We start from the raw sequence: 22,790 nt of genomic DNA on the forward strand, positions 1-22,790 counted from the left end.
CATTTGTTATTTTATTTTTAAAACTTTTATATTTTTAACTGTTATAAAATGGTTAAGAGAATAATTTTGAGGGTAGGGATGGGTTTTATAAATATTGTAAAATATAATAACGAGTAAAATCTCCATTAAGTCCGTCCTCACTCGAACTATGACACACGACCGTATACATCTATCTCCCCACCCCATCGACATTTATCCACGAAAATTTAACAGCATCAATCACACTAATACACAAATCTTCATGCAAAATTTCAGAAATTTTCGACAAAAATCACGAGAGTTATTAAGCTTCAAAGAGAACGAACAAAATCGTGCTGTCCCCCGCACACATACACAAACACTAACATCGATACATACAGAAAAAAAAATACTCCGAATGTTTTTGCTTTTTTGACATTTTAAGGTGTCCTGAGTCCAAAAATGTGAAAATTTTGAGGGGTCAATTTTTGACCGATACTTTCCCTCTGTTATATATAATAGTAAAAGTTAAATCGACTTATTCTTTGTTCGTATTTGAAAGCAGCGTGCCAAAAAAGTTGAGAATATGTCGTAAATTTTATAATGAAAAACCTGTTTATTTTGTTGTAAAATCAAGTAGCCGACCTTTCACTTTATTACCAAAAAAGAAGTTTCTTTGTTGCAAGTGTTCCATGGTTGTGTAATTAAATCTCAATTTTACAATTCGTTTTAATTAATATTTAAAAAAATCAATTTAAAAATAAAAATATACTTTAAAAGTCACTTAATTATATAAGTTTTTCTTTATTTTATTACTTTATTTTATGTAAATGAGATGTAATGATGCAAAATGATGCGAGACGTAGCGAAAGTTCACGAAAATTATCATAAGTTTCCTATCCCGAGGCAAGTTATCAACCTCGTGTCTCTGTAACACGAGTTTCTCGGGCCTTACATTTAAAAACTCGTGTGACAAGGACACGAGTTTTGGAATGCTTCGTCTCACAGTTCGAACACTCTGGTTGGTCTCGATTTCTTCTCTTCATTCCCGATTGGTTCTTGTTCTGTTCGCAGGGCTTATTCGGGGTCGAATTTGGGATCGGAAGGTCGAAATAGCCCTGTTTTCAAAGACAAACGCTCCTAGGAATGACAGGTGAAATTCTCTGTTTGATCCCCCTATCACTTGTTTTGTATTATTTCCTTTATTCAGGGGAGTACGAAAGTAGGTGTACAGTACATGAGAAAAACATGAAGAGATAAACAATGAAAAAACTCTTATTTTTATGGATAAATTAATCACAAATGAGGTATAAAGATAATAATAACGAACACCAAACATCTGCATCTGTAACACGTATAACGATTGAAAGGTATCAAACAACTGAATAATATATGTGAAACTTAATACCTAAGTAAGCGATCTTTTCGACTAAAAATCTCTTTTTGTGTCAAGGATAACTCTATACTTTTCAAACTTCATAACAAGTTAATATGAATATTGCGTATTAAAGCAGGTTTAATATAGTTGATCATGCATACCTCCTTTCAAATGAAACATGCTACGTACTAAACAGTGGTTTTAATTTTAAATGTATAAATAGATTTATGGAGTCAGACTTTCTATTCTTCTTACGGTTTACTCTTAAAGTATACGAAAAAATATATTTTTCTTCCCGTTCTGACTTATGGATATTGTATAACTAAAAAATTTTTCTATTGAAAACATTGTGTTAACAATAAATAAAAAAGATTACAGTTAAAAACGTAAAAGGAAATCAACTTGCAAGAAAAAACTTTTTATTTACTTTGACAAACTTCCCATATGCATTTCGCCTCTTATAAAAGGCCTCTTCAGTAGGTTTGACTGTACACAGTTCATATTCCGACAATAACTTGTTAGAGGAAACCACTTATATAATTCACAAAAAATTCCCAGCATTCCGCTGTTAGCATTCCCGTATTCAAATTTACATTGTTGTTTTGCATAACGATAGCAAAATGGGTTAATGTTACCTATGGTTCCAAAATGGCGGCTCGTCTCTGATTCAAGAAAACAGTGGGGGACACGTTCTAACCTAACCTAACCTATTCTAATAATTTTGATGGTAATAATTATGGTAATTTATTAGAATAGGATAGGCTAGATTAGAACGTGCATCCTCGCTGTTTTTTTTTTCTTCCGTTTCCTCGAATCAGAGACGATCCGCCATTTTGGAACCATAGGTAACATTAACCGCAAAATGTTCCTTTACTTTCCGTTTTACATTGTTTTTTTTTCCCTAAAGACAATTTTTAACTTATTAACCTTGATCTGACAATTATTAATATTACTATATATAAGAAGACGGCGTCGTTTACAGAATAGAATGCACATGTAACAACCCCAGTTTTTACATCGGTGAAACAAAAAGAAGACTGAAGATCAGACTGTCAGAACATTTGGCTGCTGTAATTCTCCTATCTTCCAACACTGTAATATTAATAATTGTCAGATCAATGTTAATAAGTTAAAAATTGTCTTTAGAGAAAAAAAAACAATGTAAAACGGAAAGTAAAGGAACATTTTGCTATCGTTATGCAAAACAACAATGTAAATTTGAATACGGGAATGCTAACAGCGGAATGCTGGGAATTTTTTGTGAATTATATAAGTGGTTTTCTCTAACAAGTTATTGTCGGAATGTGAACTGTGTACAGTCAAACCTACTGAAGAGGCCTTTTATAAGAGGCGAAATGCATATGGGAAGTTTGTCAAAGTAAATAAAAAGTTTTTTCTTGCAAGTTGATTTCCTTTTACCTTTTTAACTGTAATCTTTTTTATTTATTGTTAACACAATGTTTTCAATAGAAAAATTTTTTAGTTATACAATATCAATAAGTCAGAACGGGAAGAAAAATATATTTTTTCGTATACTTTAACAGTAAAACGTAAGAAGAATAGAAAGTCTGACTCCATCGTTTTTTATGATTATTTTGGGAAATAGATTTATGTTTTAAAAAGACAGTAAATTTTATCTAATTACTTTCCATTTTATATTATTTCTAATTAAGGGCAACGGAAGAAACGTTCTGTTGTATATATAACGAATTAATTAACATAACGTTACAGATTAATCCGTGTTTTTGACATAATGATGTTAGTATAAAGAAATTGATCCTAATTATTTCCATATTTAGGGCATCAATTAGGTTTTAAAAACATTATAAGTTAGTCAAAACGAGCTACTTTAAGTTCTGAAATTGTTAACTGATTACATTATACAGAAAATTTCCTCTAAAAATACAAGGGTATATTGTTATAGCTGTTTTTTATAAGCACTAAATATCTTATCTCGTACACCAATAACTATTATTATTATTTGTAAAACTGCCAAATTTTACACATCGCTGAATACCTATACGAAAACATGTCAAGATCTTTCACGTCGTAATGCAATATTATTATATAAAGAATATTATAATTTACATTTTTTATATTCGCGTGACACCTCCAGAAATTTCAGAGTTGAAATAGTCATTAATCTCCCGTTAAAAATACTTAAATATTCGAATTATCTCTGTTGCAACCACACAATAATTTCTTTCAGGGGGAGTAGAGGAGGGCATTAAAAAGTACACCCTCCTATTAACGGCTCTGTGAAAACATATATATGTATAAAATTCAATTGTTTCTTTCTATGACTTAATAAACAATTGCATTTTTCATCCCCTCTGATTAGAATACCTGCTAACAGATGTGCTGTAAATCATTGTTCATAAGTTATTTTAAGAAAGTAATGATAAGTATTCGTATATTATATAAGAAAACGTGTAAATCTACCGTATGAAGTACGTGACCCAACAGGTAAAGTTGTTTACCTGATTTCGCTATCAGTTAGAAAGAAATTACATAACTAACAACTATTAACCGGTTTACTCACCTTGAATAATGTAACAACTTGTTTTTTTTTTAAATTTCAAGTATATGCTACAGAAAAAGAAATGCCAGAAACACATATGTATGAACAGCCATTTTCTTACGTAATTGTAACCAGAGAATAAATTTTTAATATATTTAATTTAAAATATATGCTCTCCATCTCAAATTATTAATAGCTAGCCCCTGTATATTATACTTTTCCTTTAACAATAGAGTCGTGCCGGTCATCTATCTAACACCTTTCAGGGGAATATATTTGAATTGAAATAACGTGTCTTCTCTTTAGTATTTGAAGCAGATATACAATTAGTCAGGTCTTCTATCTCTAATTCTTCCATTTTTATCTTTAACTTACATTTATTTAACTTTGTTATCGAGAGTAAGGAAAGACAGACGGACAAACGGACGGAGCACAGTTTTGTTCAACCTGTTCGAAGCTTAATGATTCCTGTACTTTTCGTCGAAAGTTTTTGAAATTTTGCAGGGAGACTTGTGCATTAGGGGGATCGATACTGTTAAATTTTGATGGTTATAGGTCATGGGGATAAAGAGTGATAGAGGAAAGTCACATGTCTTATCTCGAGTGGGATCGGACTTAATATTTTACACGTTATCATCATTTACAATTTTTTAAATTAATTTTTTAAAAGCAATTCTTCGTTACTCAAATTAACGAGAAATAAACGTATAGCATATCTCAATTAGACTAAAATATGGGTAGAACAAAAGAGATTGAATGCATTTAGAATAAACACTGAAAAATTAAGTTTATATAATACGAAAGATGATCGTCATTAATCATTTGGGATAAGGTCAGATGTGAATTAAGAGCTTTTAGCTAATTTCTAGTCGTAGTATAAACGTAAACATACAAACACAATTAATGAAATTACTTGAGAGATGATCGATCGATCATCGATGTTTACTTATACGTAACTTGGTATTTATACACGACGAACCACACAAGGAAGCAAATTTATGCGAATAATTTAATATTTTAAAAGCACTTTTCAATATTACTCTAATGTTTAATCGATAAAGAATCTGGAATTCGATTTCGAAAATTAACTAAAGATGCCATTCGACGATATTCTACCAATAATTTTATTTTCTCCAATTTTAATCTCGAGAACAACTTAGATAGATGACTGGCACGACTCTTGTTATCAGTAAATGTATGATGTACAGGGGCAAGAAATTAGTAAAATGGGGAACATAACACTAAAGTAACGTGTGAATATCAGAATAGTCTATAAGTGCTACACTAATTATTGCTGTAACTGTATTTTTTTTTTAATCAAAGTATTTGATTGTTAATATCAAGTGTTTCCGGTTCTACTTTTACGTCCATTTGTATTTTTGGGCAGCAATATAAATAATTGCAGACGTATAAATTTCCGTCTGCTTGCCTGTCTATCCTTCTTTATTATCTCCCGATCCATTACCCGATTTTCCTTAAAATTTCTGCAAATTTTGTCAAGACGAACAGCAGTTGTTATGCTACAAATTGAATGAAAAAGATCATGCCATATACACACACACTAACAATAATAATTACGAAGATAAATAACTCCAATTAGTATTGAATTAAGCGACATTTCATGGTCCCTGAATCGATACGTAAAAATATCCAGAGGTCAATTATTGACCGATCGTCAAACTTTCCCTGTGTTATATAACAGCTGGAAAAGTAAGATTTTTAGTAAAGTTCAAGCCCTGTACAGGAAGCCAGTTATTTATAACACAAGAACAGTATGGCCATTTGTCAAAAATCTCCCTCCTACCATTTAAACATAACAGTTTAACACTGTACTCTATTTTGTTTTTGGTTCTGGAATTAATATAATACCTGCATTTTTTACATTCATTTTATTCGATATATTACTTTATAAACATATAAATTAAAGTCAAACAAACTGCTTATATATTCTTTACAAGGTGTAAATAGCATACTAAATAAATTACTCTTTATTAGACTACTAGTTAGTATTGATATAGATTTTCTTAATTTAACGTTCCTACTAAACACTTATCAAGATTTATTACAAACTAATCAGCTTCTTCAGATATGTATCAAGTATTATACAATATCCTCTACATACAATTCTTATGTTGAAGCTATTTCTCTCATTTACTCAATATTACATTAGCTTACTTGTTAGACAATTGTCTATAATACTTACTCTATTTGTTCTTAAACATTAAAAATATGAGTAATTTCAGAAATATAATTTTATGGATTGATCAAGGATTCAGTTGTAGTTACATTAGAATTAGAGGCGATGCAATTATTCGTTTTTCCAATTAAAATATCACGAATTTGTAAGAGCATGTCGAATATACCATAAAGACTTTGGAATATCTGAAATTGTATAAATTATATCTTTACAGAATTATCAAGAAAGTAGAAATTTATATCATCAGGAGAATTCTTAAAATAATTATCAGACGATTGCTGTTAAATTGTTTACCTTAACGGGACATTCTTTCGACATTATAAAACAATCTCCACAATTCAGTCCAATTTGTTTTTCACGAAATTTCTTCATGAAATTCAACATCTGTAGAAATATATTTTCTGTTATGTAAGCATATTCGTTTGTGTAATGATTAAAGACCGGATTTCTGGGTGCAGTTTTGGAATGGATTGGGTGCTCGTTTCGGTGCTTTTTTTCTCCGTTTTGGGTGCCAGTTTGGGTGCTTTTAAATGCTGTATTATTAAGACAAAAAGTAACAAGATGTACTATATTTACAAACTACATAATTGTTTGCTGCAATTTAGACATAAAGATGAGCATTGTAATTTACAACATTAACCAAAAGTGAGATTTTCTCGTTTGGAGGATAGAATGTCTTTATATAAGGAAAAAGATTTTTTTACGTCGACCGAGACTAAGGGGACGTGCTTCAGTTTTACTCAGAATTCTAATTCAGTGCAATCCATTATATTTTTCAAACGGGATTTTTTGATAAACTATATTTGAGTTTGACCAGGGCAAAATCGTTGATTTTATTCACCAATAACTTGTACGAATGCACGGAGTAGATCTCTGTGATCCCTACTGGTTCATCGACCAGTTTCTCGACCCTGTCGACGGTGGCAGAATGACCAGGAGGAAGTTCGTTGATAAACGCATTAATTTTCTCGAAGTTCTCGTAGTAGAATACCACACTGTTTATCCAAGACCCCCAACGGATGACCAGATATTACAGTTCGTTGAGTTCGTATTTTCAAGTTGGTACATTTTGAACAACATTGGTTGTACGTAGCATCTGGTCAGTGGTGCGACAACGATGTTCAGCACGTACCGTTTTGTGAAATCCGTTGTTTCTTCCAGTATAAACACTACAGGATTGTCTCCAACAATGTCCAGGTGCCCCTATAAATATATGCTCGAAATTCCTACTTTTTTGTTTGCCTTCTCTATGCTTTTCCAAACTTATGTGTCGCCTGGGTTTCTTGGTGTTTTACATCAACTGAAATCGCAAATGAAACAGCAAAGAATTTTTCCGTCTGTGCATAATCCTTCATATTTAAACTCATTTGCTAAAATGTTCAGTTTAGATGCAGACAATTTTGCCATTTTCTAATGTCTCCGACACCGAACAAAGGAAATTGGAACTGTTGTGCTCACAAGTCAAGGTAAGGTGACCTCAATACAGAATTTTCTAGATTGTTCTTTTCTTAGGAAAGAAAACACGTGTTGCAGATTTTCAGTGAATCTGTTTACATTTTTAAAACAACCCTAAGGCTTCGTTGTTTAGTCTAGAAAATTCCGCTTTACCCCCTTTCCTCTCAACAAAAGAAGAGAGTAAGCTAATTATCGTAATTTTTCTGCAGCATACGTGGTCTGGTTGAACGAATTTGTTTCCCCCTCTCAAGTGAATGGATAAAAACTTCTAAAAAAAAGATAATATTCAACTTATTCTTTGAAAATGTAAAAAGGGAGAAGCTGAGTGCAAAATATACAGTTTGAGTACTAGTCACTGTTTTGGGGGCAGGTTGTAATTTGGATGCATTTGGGTTATAAACAATTTGGAAATGAGTGGGCCTACTGTACTAACACCAACTTAGTTTGTCTTTTTACACTCTGCCCCTTTCAAAAGTCGAGTGGGTGCGGCACCCAAAAATCCGGATATTAGTAATGATACTGAATAATCTTACCTTTAATTTATTCTCTAGACCTCGAGAAGAAGCTCCCAATCTTCTAATTTCTTGGAATGAATCATAAGCCTAGGCAAAATATCGTTATTATTGTATATAATATTAACAAATTATATTCATTAAATACTACCACTGTCAATTTTGGAGTGTTGATTTGGATTACATATTGTCAGCCGAATTGTATTTGTACTCATATTGTACCATAGTTGTTAAGCTAATTTTGTACCTGCTTCGGTAACCGACTGGAAGACCAATATCTGAAGCCGCAGCATCACTCAGCTTAACACCCACTATTGTACTTGTGAATATTGTTTTATTTAGTTTTGTGAGTACAAACATTATAAGTGCTTGCTTGGCCTGCTTTCAGAGAATTTCTGACATATGAAGGGAACTATTTCCTACGGTGCATTAAATGAAACAAGGCCCAACATGAGTCCGAACAGACCAACATTGGAACGGCCAAGTAGTTGGGAACAGGCAGTAAATATCCGGGAATCACAACCTCCAAAAAAACTCCTCGATCACATTCGATCCCGGGTCTCATTAGCAGGAAAAGATGTCAAGACAACGGGCCACTCCGTTATATGCTTTTTTTTTATATAAAAGAATCATTTTTATATCTGCTTATAATTAATATATAAATTAAAAGTAGTACTTACGGATGCCGCTAGTCTCGAAATGGCAAATGCGTAAAGTGTCAAGCTTACACTTAATAATATCGTAACAGCTATGGTCATTGTGAAAACCTGAGAGTTAAGTATCCCGAATAAAGTAGAGTAGATGCAAGTTGATACGATTGCAAGAATCGTGCCATATAGAAAGAAATGATATTCATTTTTCTTCTCGTTAAAATCATCTATAAACTCGCAAAGTTCTGCATGTTTGGCTATTAAATTATCAATTTCTTGTTTGGGACAATCAACTTTTGCAAACTGTAACTCGAATGACAGCGCATCGAATCTTTCTTTGACAGCAAGAAACGTTACGCAAAGAACTACTAACGTAACTAAACCGATGCCGCATTCGTATATTACGCATGTGTTCAGAAACACGCTGCAGATTACACTACGCCAATAACCACTGACTTCTTCGATTTTCGTACCAAGCGATTTTGATATTGTAATTGTCATGATAATAGCTACGATGAAAAATGCGCAACCCACCCAAAGGTGGATTACTTTCTGATATCTCAATAGTTTTTCTCTTTCGCCTGCGTAACTCGACAGGTTTTGATTAAGCATTATTTTGTGACTTCTCCCGGTTTTGTGAAGGAGACCACAAAGAAATGCCACTGACAAAAGTAAGAATCTAACAAAAGGCACGCTTTGTTTTTCGGTCAAGCTGTGTGTCGCATTGCATCCGATTGTTTCATCTGTTGGGAAAAGCTGAATAGTTAATAGAATGAAGTGCGCTACATAAATACCTTGCACAAATATAATGTAAAGTCGCATAGCCTTAGCTTTGTTATTGTGTGGCCTGCATTGACAAGGCTCGAAGAATAAGCCGCCAAATATATAGGATAGAGACATAGAAGGTAAGAGAGAACAATATAAACAGCCGTCTTCCATGGTTAATGGTATCGATTAACATTGTGTTCTATCATTGATCAAATGCATCTAATCTATTATACAACACCGAGAGTTATATATAGAATATGTATATTGATATTGGTATTTAACTCGAAATTTTTTTGATTTGGACGCCGAAGCCGTTTCAATTAAGATTTTATGCGCTTTAATAATTTCAGGCAGTCGACTCGTATGGCGGATTTTACAAGTTTACAACACTGTTCATATTTAAATAAGTTAATTGTAAAGATGTGTTAAATAATCAGCGAATAATTTACTATTAATTAATTCATTTTATGTTAAGTCTATTGAAATGAGTTACCAACACTACTGATGTAATTACGAATAGTGATTATAGTGAATTTCTAATAATAGTTTTATTTAGGAAATTATTTTAAATTAAAGTATATTATTATTGTTATTATTTTTTATGAACGGGTCGAAAAATCCTCCGAAATTTTTCACGGGGTGGTCCGTCTCTCACCACCCTACGCCCCATTGTGGGCATGGCCGAACCCATAATGGTCTTGGCAAAAAGAGGCCCTCTTAGTTCAATTATTCTTACAAAATATTTGTTATTTTGTAAGAATAACTGAAAAATTAATTAAAATTTAACAAAATAATATGAAAATAAACAAGACATAATAAATCATATAAAAATTTAATTATACCTGCAGCATGTACGATATAAAATAAGGAAAAGATTAGTAGGGAAAATATTATTATTAATTATAACATTTTCCTTAGCTGCAACGTTGTAATTATAACATGAAATTGTTACCTTAATGCGGATTTTTCAAGTGTTGATGCTTAGATTAATGATTAAATTAGATTATCTTAATAGAATATGGCAATGTACCATATGGGTGATCTGCAATGGAAGGTACAGTACCTCCAGGAGGGCTTTTCGTGAGATGCTAGTCCCTATTAAGATGTTCGATGTTTATGAGCGATTGCATGCTTTTGCAGCCAATTCAGCATTTTACGGCTTGAAATATTTAAAAGATTCCTCACCAAATATTGATTTACGGCGAGATTCTGTAGATTCGGGTCCATACCTACTGGTGCCCATTAGTGGCCAAGTGAATATTAATCAAAATGCTATCAGCAGAAAGGTGAAAATATTCTGGTGCAATATTTTTTCACAAGAACAAATAGCCTAATTTGCATATTTTGTACAAATATATACAGATGTTTATATTTTAAATATCATGTAAAACAATATTCTAATTTATTATAACGTCGGAAAATTAATATTTAAGACCTCAATATAAAAATGAAGCCATTCATATACTTCTATTTGTTTCCCTTGTCGTGAAGTTCGTGTAATATCATGGCTGCTGCTCTTTCGCCAATCATCATTGTTGGAAAATTTGTGTGTCCTGTAGGCATGGATGGTATAATAGAAGCATCCGCTACTCTAAGCCCTTTCACTCCTTTTACTCTGTAATGTATAATTAAGTTAATTATTTATATTTTGCATCGCTTTAATTATAATTCAAACTATATAATTATAATTATAGTTGTAAAATTTTAAAACTGTGTAATTATATCTCACTAAATTTTGATCCTAAACACCGTGAGGTTTTCAAAAGAATTTTCAGAATGGCAAAAGAATGCACTGGAATGCTAAACTCTAAAGAATGATTAGGATAGCTAAATAGGGTTAAAGTCTTGGTTTTAAGTACAAACACGGACAAAACTTAATTGCAATTACTTTTCAAGCACACCATTTTCAAAACAGACTTACTTGAGTGTTGGATCTACAACGGTGCTGGAATCGTCGTAAGCTCCCATTTTATTTGTTCCAACGTAATGAAATATTGGAAATGGATACGCTTTAGCCACGCAACCAAGATATTCGTCACTGAATAATACATAATGCTCGCAACCGGGGATGACAACTGGCAGAGGGTAAACGCCAAATTTTTTCATAGCTTTGGTTGTTTTCATTGCTAGACAATACTTCATACCTAAATATTTCGATATAACAAATCAGAAATTCAGCCAAAAATCAAAACAAATATTCAGTAATAAGCATTCAAACCATTACCATTTGCCAACCGAACTGAATGAAACAACGAAAGATCTATAAATATTTAAAAGGTTATCCTTTTGTTTGGCTAAAGTAAAAATATACAAAAGTTGGGAAACCTCTCGGAAAGTGTTTACAGAAAACTGGTCCCATTTAGGTGTTAGACACGTGAATAACCTCCGAAAATTTTCGTTATTTTAATTCAAATATTTTCCCCTGAAAAGTGTTAGCTTACCGACACGACTCTGTTGTTGAAGGAAAAGTATGATGTACAGGGGCAAGCCACTACTAATTTGAGGTGGAGAGCATATATTTTAAATTAAATAAATTAAAAATATGATTAAAAATTGCAACCCGGCGTGTGAGGATATCGTATCCGTTGACGTAAACGGTTTATAGATTTTCCAAACCTAAAGAATTTAATTAATTCGTTTTATTTTTGAAAATTAAAACATGCATAAATCTTTAATAAACAGAAAAATTTAATAAGTAAATTTACTTCATCTTTAATATTTTGACCTCTCCTGAAATTTCGACCTTTATCCGATGCGGCTGATAATGTTATCCATAGTAATTCAATATCGGGCCAACCGGGTTGTTTGTTATATTTAGAATTTACATACCCGATCGTTTCTATAACTGCTGTACTTGTTAATGGACCTGAAGAAGAGTTGCAAATATTGCAAATCGTATTTTTTCTTTAATGAAATTTAATAAATTATGACCTTACCTGTGCCATTAATTAAGGATTCGTTATAGTCTTGTTTGCTGATTAGATCGTCTCTGTATGTGTAAGTTTTGGTACCAAATAACATTCCGGGTATGGTAAGTTGATCTTGTAAATTCAGACCAACGGGTAAATCAGATATTATAGGAATCCAAATTTGAAAATATCATCAAATAATTTAATTATAATAGATAATTACTTCGTGTTAGTTGCTATATCTAGTTACATTGAGGTGATGAAGAGTTTCCTTCGGTCCAATTCCAGAAAGCATTAAAAGTTTTGGAGCATTAAAACACTCCAGCCGATACGATGACTTCACGACTGGCGTATGCTTCAAAAAATCCCCCTTTACATTCGAATTTAACCCCGTAAGCACGTTTATGTTCGTCAATTAATATCTGTAGAATTAATTAAGTTTCGAATCTACAAGATGATTAAATTTTATATATAGTAAATTACCTTAATGACAAATGCAGAGGTGGTAATCTTAATATTTCTTCTTCCTTTCATGGGATCAAGAAAGGCGTGATGAACTCCCCATCTTCTTCCGTTTTTAATTGTTCCCTGCGGTATATTAAATACTAAACAGTTTATTAATATTATAATAATTTCGTTTATAATTTAATGGACTAAGTTACAAAGAAATGAAGATATTTTACCCGTTTGAGGTTCGGCATTAAAATCTCCAACACTATAACCAATTTCTTAAGCAGCTGTTAGGTAAGCGTAAGAGAGTGGCGAGTGAAATGATGGAGTCTTTACGTTTACGTCTCCTCCGACACCGTGATAGCCTTAATTATTAAATATCTGAATTAATTTTTTCCATTTAAAGTATGTAAACCAAAGAAACTTAAAATACCATTGACAATTTCTGGTATATCTCGATTATCTTCGAGTTTTAAAAAGTAGGGAAGGACACTCTTCCAATTCCATCCCGTTGCTCCATTCTTTGCCCAGTTGTCGTAGTCTCTTTTATTTCCACGAGAAAATAAATTATAGTGTAAAGTTGTGCTTCCACCTAGTGCTTTTCCAGCTACTACGTTAACACGCTACGTAAAATAACGTATATATAATTATACCTGAATAGAATCCCATTATATAAATTTATTTATGCAATGACTTACGTTTTCGATAAGATCGTGAGCATCCTTATTCGGAGTAGATTTAAAACTCCAGTCGTATTTTGTGGATTGTAAACTTAGAGGAAAAAGTGGGACTTCGGACATAAGAGGCGGCATTTCTCCCGCTTCTAGTAAAAGAACTTTAATAAATGGTGACTTTGATAACCTGTTTGCTATAACGGATCCTGCTGAACCGGAACCAACTTAAAAAAACAAAACAAGAACTTAAGTTAGAAGTAAAATACTAAATTTAATTCTATTTAAGAAATTAAAATACTTGAATAATACATTTTGGTTAATATTACCTATGGTTCCAAGATGGCGGCTCGTGTGATTCCAGCAAGGAAACAGTGGGACGCACGTTCTAACCTAACCTAACCTATTCTAGTAATTTTGTTGGTAATAATTATGGTAATTTATTAGAATAGGTTAGGTTAGGTTATAATTATAACGTGTGTCCCCACTGTTTCCCTTCTTCTATTTGCTGGAATCAGAGACGAGTCGCCATCTTGGAACAATAGGTAACATTAACCTACGTTTTTAAAAATTTGTGAAACAAAATACTGAAGCTAATGGAAAATAAGAAGAGTATAAAATAGGTAAATACATCTATTTACCTATAGGAAAATAGGAAGGGTCCAACTCAAAAACCGGTACAATTTTTCCTAAGTACTTAAATTAAAACATCTATTTGTACATTATTTCAATACTTATAATTAGGCTACTTATTCTTGTTTAGGACCCCGCATTATATACTTTTATGAAGAGAAGCATGCCAACTCAGAAAAATAGACAATTCCCTCATACCCATCTTATGGAAAATGTGGAGAAAAACAGTGAAAGAGAGACGATAAATTATAGGGTATGTATATTTATGTTTTCTATTTATGTACTGCGTATGAAGGAATTTGAGAATTAGAGACACACATTATGACAGAAATATATTTAATGTTTATCAAGCTCATACATTAGCTTCTAGCATCATAAATTAAATCTTGACACTTTTATAGCTTTAATACTTAATAAAGGTACAAAAATATAAAAATATACATTAACAATATATTATATATACTTAATTAAAAAGAAATTCCTAATTCAGTTTCGTAAAGAGAATAATAAACAAATAAATAGTGGTCATATCTGCTATTTTATCATTAATAAGGTCATTTATTCGTTTACTTTGGCACGAGTCAAATTAATAGACATTGATAAAAAAAAGAAACACTAAATTTTTATCGATAAATTCTGTAGATAACACACGAACGTGCTAAGGATATTAACATAATATTAACTATTACATCTCACATTTTCAAGGAAAAAGAAGTAAAAATTTAAACACAGGTTATCGTATTACATTAAGGAAATCCGGTAAAAAACGTATTTTTTTATATTAATTCTGAAATATTAAAATATACAATAATAAATTAATGGATAATTTTAATAGCAGGTTATATCAGGCATTAATAGCAGGTAAATCGATATATAATAATAAGAATATTACATAAATTATCTTGGTATAAGAAAGTGTGAACTTGCAACTAATAGCATTAATTATTAGTCTATTTGCCTGACAATTTGAATAATTCGTTATGTTAATGTTCATTAATCAATAGCTTGTTAATTAATTTTTTACGGTTTTAAATAAATTCGCATAAATTATGTTGACTTATCAGCCAACGATGAATGATTTATGTGCTTTATTGCATATCGACCGTGTAATCAAAAAGTTAGACATTATTTTTAGATGAATTTAATAGATAAAATATGTTGGTCGGGGGATAAATATGTCATTTATATAAACGAAGGTCACCTTCTGTTCTGCTTTTATGTTATATTTTCCAAATTTTGGAAAGTAATAAAAGGTTAAGTACTATGTCCACCATTCAAAGTCCCTCTATGTCTGCACCTTTTGTAACCATGTAAGCATTCAAGAAGTAGCTTAAATCCCGCCAGACTCGATGGAGAATGTCAGATATGATGACCACTATAGCATGGATAATGGTAATCTTTTCCTGAGATCTCGAATTGATAGGAACACTGGAATACGTGAACTGTATCTTTCCTCATTAATAAATTACATGTAATTTCATTTATAAACCGGAATGTGCACTTGAGAAGATGATTATCCGCATCCTCATTTTAGAGTCGCCAAAACCCACAAATAGAATCAGCAACCATGATCCTACACCATACGAAACCTTGACATTAGAGTGGTGAATTTATGTATGAATTACATTTCTTCATTGAGAACTGGTAGATTTACACGTCTATGAACCCCGCTTTCATTGCCTTTTTATTAAATTAGTGCATTAATAGTATACTTTAACGCTACCATTGTTAAACTCTTATGTAAGACAAGAGCTCGCCTGTAATGTAGTCGCACTGATTAGCTAATTCTGCGTGAGTAGAATAAATGGTAAAGAGAGATAATACGAACGAAAACTGTAACATCGTGGATGAAGCCAAGTGGCAAACATTGAAAGTGGGGCATAAGTGAAAAAAAATATCGAACTACATCAGTTTTTATAAACGTAACATTTAAATAACTCGCAATTTTCCTTATTGAAAGAAATATCTATTATTTTATTTCTAATATTCGTAGGAATAATACGAGTTTATACTTTTATAAATATAGAAACATGACTAAAATAAATTTTTAAACATATCAATCTTAATTCTTTATTGTTCGTCACAATAAATTAAAGCATTGTTACGGGTTCTATTTTATTTTATAAGGTGCGTATGTTTGTTATTACTACCATAAGCTGTGTTAATTGGATTTTATTAGATATTTATTTATATATTTCTTAAATTTATTTTATCCTTTATTTATAAATAAGAATTAAAGTTAATTAACGTATTTAATAACTAAAATAGCAACAGACTTGCATTGAATTTTTCTTTTATCTCGTATAAATTATTAAAAATAATAATAAAAAAGTTCAGGTAAAATTGATTAGACCTGTTATGTTAAATATAAATTTTATTACTTCTTTATGTATAAAGTAATTATTTATAAGACAAAATAATTATAGACAATTCGGCAGTTTCCTTCCTTAAAAAAGTCGAGTGTCTTATACTTATTTTGATTAAAAAATTATTGTTCACTATTTGTATATATCCAATTTAATATTTTAATTTTAACTATAAATATAACCATTAAATAACATTTCTATAACTTCAACCCCTCCCCTTGCACTATTTTTGTTTTCTACCAGGATAAAGTACACAATTGTACGCATAATACATATTTAATGTACAGTACTTTATTACGTTTGTATCGGTATAGGAGGGATTCCTTCTGCTCTCTCGCACTCTTACACAATAATATTTTATTTTATTATATGTATAAACATCTTTCTTTACTAAATTTTAACCAAATTAAAATTTATGTTAATTAATTAGTTTTGTGTAAGATCAATAATACAGGCAATATTCATAGAATTTTTTTAAAAAAATGTTTAAAAAGCTAATGAATTTAAAGCTTAAAAATGTCAAAGACATTTTAATGTATAAGCACTTTAAAGGTGTACTGTTATTTCTAAATGGTGCATGTATGTGTTCGTGTGTTTTTCTTCAAATTTTATCGATAATCGATAATTGGGTCGTTTATATAAAACTAATATGATTATGTCACTGACCTTAAATTATAAACGGAAAGTGGCTGTTGACATATTTGCAACGGACAATTTGAATATATAACTTGAATCAGAACACTTTATTGTATACTTTCGAATGGATTAAGGTGCAAACTAATGACATACCGGGGTTGCGAGACACACCATTCCTCCTTTCCCCAAAATATTGTAGCTAATATATATGATATATACGCGAATTATTATTTACGTTATCTGTAAAATTTCAATTTTAATACCTTTATTTTCATCAATGCGTTAAAAATTTTATTGTATTTGAACGCAACATGTTTTTTATATCAGTTTTTTTTTTGTTCTGCCTGAAGCAATTGTTAACTACCAGAGAGGACGTCCTTTTCTTCCACATCTCGGAGATGTGGAAAAATTTTTGACTCCCCGATCCCCATATTATTTATTGGAAAATGTCACAGTTAATGTAGTTACGCCGTCGTCTTGTAATGACGATCCAGTTCACGTTCCACAAAAATCGTCAACTCAATATGACAGCGTAACAATATTTTTTTTTTTTCGCGATGTATTCAAATTGTAAGGTCTCCTATTTTTTTTTTCTAGGAAAAGGGAATAGGTAACAACTTGCGTTTTTTTCAAAAGAAGCGGACACTGTTTGTGGTCGCGTAACATAGAGGGTAGCAACACACGGCGCACGGAACACTAGCAGCATCAGATCGAGTTAGAGGCGTTTTTGATACTTAAATTTTCATTAAAAGAACAACGCGTAATCGTTCGTTTTCTACACTTGTGTGGAGTGACACCTACCGAAATTCATTGCCAGTTGAGTAACACATGCGGTGATGGTGTCACAGGTGTGAAAAATGTGTGCGTTTGCAAAGAGATTATGTAAAAAAGTGAAAAAGTTTCAATTTGTTTGTGTATTTTGTCAGTAAAATGTGAGACATTAGAACTTGAATGCACCATGTAATATTACACATTACATTTCGAACTTAACACCGCCTTTTATGAGCAATTTTTAAACTATTTTTTCACCCTTTTCTTCCATTCTTCTTCCTTCTTAAATAGTAGGTGTACCAATTTCGGTTTTATTTGGGTTATTTCTTCAAGCTACCGAGAGCTCAAATATACTTCTATAAGTACGATCGTCTTCCCCATTATCGCCTGAACAGGATCCAAAAACATTGAGTTATCGTCACTAGGTATTGTACTTAGAATTGCAATTAGAATTGTACATTCTCTCAGTCCAAATACATACAAAGTACTGTATACAATATAACTAGATATGTATTATCCCACCAAGAATATAATTGTAGTTGTATGTAGATTTAGTAGCTTCTACGTATCCCTTACTTTAGTTTATTAAACTTTTCTTGATAACTAACATGTCAAACTGTCTTCACTCGAAAAATCGTTACCCTATCGATGTTAGAAATTGTCCTTCTACTAAATTTTAACCCAAATAACAGCCATCCAGTGACAATTGAACAGAATTTGCCGTCTTGACGTCGGAAAAGAATTCAGAGCTTTATTCTTCAACACTCGGCTTCTCACAAAATTAACTTAATTTAAAATTCAGAATTAAATCTCGACGAAACGTACATAAAAATAACAGAAAATATTCTTTACTTTTTAAATCTTAACATAATCCACTTAGTCGAATAGCTTCCTACGAGTGCCTAATGAATAGAATCGTTGGAAGCGTTATACGATATTTTGATGTGTAGCATACACCAACCAGCAAAACAGTTTGAGTTTGGTGCTGTGTAATCTGACTGCTTTACACTATTCAGATATTTTCGCCGTGGAAGCTGTTCCGTATCCCACGATACAGCGCTTCCATTAGGAATATGCATATACGAATTTATATTCGAAAATACAATCTTACCGATATTTTTCACATGTATAGAAATTTGTAATAAAATACATAATGCGGATATAATAAAATGTTAATTTTAAATAATTAAAAGTACTCTAAAATAATAACAAAATAAATGAAAAGAATCGCACAATACAGTGATTCTCAACCACTGTGCCGCCACTGCAAATATCCACACGTAAGCGACGTCAGACAAGTAGTTTAATCGGTTCTACGCGTTTAGAAAATACCTAAATCACCGACATCGTTTAAAAATCACTGTTATGACGTCACTGGTTGTTCTGCGGTACTTACCAAAGTAACCTTCTGCGCGGCAAAATTTCTAAATTATTAAAAGTATACCGTCACCGAAAAAAAGTTGAGAAGAATATGTATTTATACTTAAAATAAAACAAGGGAAGCGGCGTTTCCACAGCATCCATGGACAGCACGCCACTGAGTGATTCCTAATTACATATCATTTATAATATTGTATTTAGGATGCGGATCGTATAAATGTCAGACGAGTAACACAATCAACGTGCGGAAACCATTAGTAATTAACGAAGCTTTATTTGTAACGAATAAAGTACGAAATTAAATGAAAACGTTTGTGTATATATAATCTAAATTTTTTTAAAATAAAAATAAAAGGGATGAAAGGACAGAAATAATCCTTTCGAACAATTCTGTGCTTCTCTTAACTAATCACTTAAGTCTTTGGCATTATAGGCCACGGCACATCATCGAAAAATTTGTGATTTTCGATTTTTTCTTCCGTAAGACGTTCCTCGGGATTCTGAAATGAACAACAATAACAATAATTAATTATACTTGTTGCAACTTCTCAATTCAATTACCATACTTAAACTATATCAGAGAAATTGCAATGAAACAAACAAGTGAGGTGTGATACGACGATAACTTTTTAAATTTCTTAACAATAATTAAAATGTAATTAAGTCAGTTACTGAAAACCGGAATTTAATATGCGATTAACCGTAATGAGTTAATCGTCAAGAGAATCAGTTTTAAAAATGCTTTAAAAATCATTTGTCTCATAAAACCAATGATGGCGTACAACATTAATTGTAAAAAATGTTAGATATTATGATATAAAGTAATGTAAAACGTTAATATATAGAAATAAAACAACACAACATATAAGAAAACTATTCAAAAAGATTTTTTTCTCGTAAACTGTATAGTACAAATATCAAAAAATTAATTACATAAAACGCATTATAAACTTACTTTCTGTAACAAATCCTGGATCATTTGTTTCGCATCCTGCGGTAGTTCAAAAGGATACGTCAACTCCACTTGTTCAGCAACTGCAATGACATTTTGATATTAATCCTCGTTTCCTTTATTTCTTAACGACTTCTGAATTGATACTTACTTTCCACTTTTTCTGCTATCGGCAATGACTGGAAATCTTCAATGGTCATAATTTCTTCCAGGTAAATGTTCATTGGAGTTTTCCCAACGAATACCTAATATAATACAACTCCAAACGCCCACCAATCGCAGTAAGCGTCTGTAAACCATACATTGATTTCATTAATAAAAGAAGGAAATAAAAATCCATTAAATGTAAATAACATTTCTTACCGTATTCCTTCTGTTGAAGAATTTCTGGGCATAAATAGAACAGAGTGCCACAGAACTCTTTTGGACGGCGTTCGAACTGAAAAAATAATAATAAAATCGTCACGTGATAAGAAAAGTACAGTTGAAGAACAGAAAGAGGCGTACAGTACTTACTGTGCACAGGCCAAAGTCAATCAAATGTGCTCCATTGTGCTTATCTATTAAGATGTTGTTAGAGCTTATATCTCTGTGAATAATTTCTATCGGAGAAAGTAAAATAATTTGTCACACAGTGTATATATACACAAGGAACTTTATACGTATGAATATATTTAGATAAAGCACCTTTCTTGTGAATATAAATGATGGCCGAAGCAAGTTGTGCACCGATTGTCTTAGCTTGGGTTTCCGATAATGTTCCATTTATTTCCAAGAAATCTGTCAAATTCTCACCTTTCACGTAATCGCAGACGAAACAGTAACTGAAGAACACAAATAGTTTATTACCCGAAACACATAAGGTATTACAAATCAGTAATATCAAAAATCGTATAATTTACCTAATATCAGTTTCGAAGTTACCAATAAAACTGACAACGTGAGGGTGAGCGGAAGCACGGCGCCAAGCAATTCCTTCTGTGACAATATTGAATTCCTGTAAATTAAAAGTATACGAAATGTGAAATTAATATATTGTCTATTAGTTCTTTATTTAAAATTTTCGAAAAGTATTAACAACAATATTATTATATAAATGAACTGTGATTTTTCAGTCAAGTGTACACACTTCATGTGCCAAAGATAAAAAAAACGTATTACATTCTACCAACGCCTTTACAGACATTGTATTGTCTTTTGATAGAAACAAGGCTGATGCATACCTGATTGAATAAAATCCTTTGTTTCTTGATGGCTTTGACAGCGATTGCTCTGTCGGAATTTTTACAACGACCCACATAGACTGTGCCGAAAGTTCCGCTACCAGTTTCTTGGAATTCGTACTTCTCTTTTGTATTGTTTGAACTTTCAAATCCAAATTCAAAATCGTCCGATTCGCACTTCTATAATTATAAAATATTTTAGTTGCAAAGTTCGTTAACTGAAATCAGAAAAAAGCAAAGAAACTCAAGTGTTACCGATGAATCGGAAGTTTCTCCTTTTACGCAACAACAGCGCATCAGTTTACAGAATATACTTTTGAAAAATTGTTTAAATCGTCCAATTTTCTTGGCTTTGTTCACCTGCAATGGTGAATCTCTTTTGTAAGCGGAGAAACACCCATTAGCAGAAAAATCATTAAATTTCTACGGAAAGTCAAAATAATAATATTTGTTATTCTTAATACATATTTCAAAATCGAGTGAAGATCTGTTAATTGACTTCTAATTAAAAATTTTATTTGTAAGTTCATAAATGAAATTGAATAACTTACATTATTAATCCAATAATTTTGATTTTGCTGAACGTCAGGTTCAGCTCCATCACCTCTATTATAACTAAATTGATGAATTTTTAAATAAATATTAAAGAATTGTCATTGGTAAATATAACTTTTGATTAAATTTACCTCTCTTTCTTCATTTTTTCACTGGAAAATGGCAAACGAATACTTTCCGAACTTGTCATCATTTCGCTTTAATAATTGAAACAATTGGAAATTGTTACACGGAGAACATTATTGAAAAATGACATTAAAATTAACGTTGTTTTTTCGATTTATATAAAATTTTGTGATACACGTAATTGTGTGTGAAAACAATTTAAAACCTAATACGGAGTTTCTTAACTTTCTCTTTAACATTTACAATTGCGTGTGGCGTTATCTCTTATAATATTCCTTCGAAAATCTTTTATATTAAAGTTATAAAACAATTTATTATAAAATGTGGAAAAACTTAATTTTCTGGGTAGAAATGAGTTTTATAAGATAAAAATAAAAGTGTAAATACCAATAACAATCAAAATCTTTGTTGAATCCGACCCTTTCGAAGATATGACACACGACTTTTCTATCACCTCACACCCTCGACCTTTAACTAATAAAATCGAATAGCATCAACCTGGTAGTACCTAAACTTCTCTGCAAAACTATAGACATTTTCGATAAACGCACAGGAATCGTTTCCATGAAAGTGGGTGAACGAATTCATTGCTCATTCATACATACAAAAGAAACCCGAAGTTTTCCCATTTATCGACGTCTCCTGAGACCAAAAATGTATACACAATTTCGGGATTTGC

General features: G+C 31.6%; 2 protein-coding genes across 2 annotated transcripts in view; one reads left to right on the forward strand and one right to left on the reverse strand.

The window, feature by feature from the left end:
• LOC136981215 (patched domain-containing protein 3-like) overlaps positions 1–17,767 on the forward strand; it is a 30,340-nt gene extending 12,573 nt beyond the window's left edge. Inside the window, exons 5-6 of the mRNA XM_067277494.1 lie at positions 14,233–14,355; positions 17,702–17,767. Of these exons, the coding sequence (XP_067133595.1) occupies positions 14,233–14,355; positions 17,702–17,767 (189 nt within the window). The remainder of the gene's footprint in view (positions 1–14,232; positions 14,356–17,701) is intronic.
• A 1,851-nt stretch (positions 17,768–19,618) lies between these two features.
• LOC136981216 (RAC serine/threonine-protein kinase-like) lies at positions 19,619–22,178 on the reverse strand. Its single transcript, XM_067277495.1, has 11 exons — positions 22,117–22,178; positions 21,982–22,045; positions 21,686–21,853; positions 21,431–21,610; positions 21,110–21,204; positions 20,895–21,031; positions 20,724–20,809; positions 20,571–20,646; positions 20,359–20,496; positions 20,211–20,290; positions 19,619–19,755 (listed from the first exon to the last, which is right to left on the reverse strand). The coding sequence occupies exons 1-9, from the start codon at positions 22,176–22,178 to the stop codon at positions 20,453–20,455; spliced, it is 912 nt and encodes a 303-aa protein (XP_067133596.1). The 3' UTR covers positions 19,619–19,755; positions 20,211–20,290; positions 20,359–20,452.
• Between the last annotated feature and the right edge of the window lie 612 nt (positions 22,179–22,790).

This window comes from Centruroides vittatus, unplaced genomic scaffold (genome assembly GCF_030686945.1).
Source record: "Centruroides vittatus isolate TY-2023 unplaced genomic scaffold, ASM3068694v2 contig_747, whole genome shotgun sequence".
Classification (NCBI taxonomy): Eukaryota; Metazoa; Arthropoda; class Arachnida; order Scorpiones; family Buthidae; genus Centruroides; species Centruroides vittatus.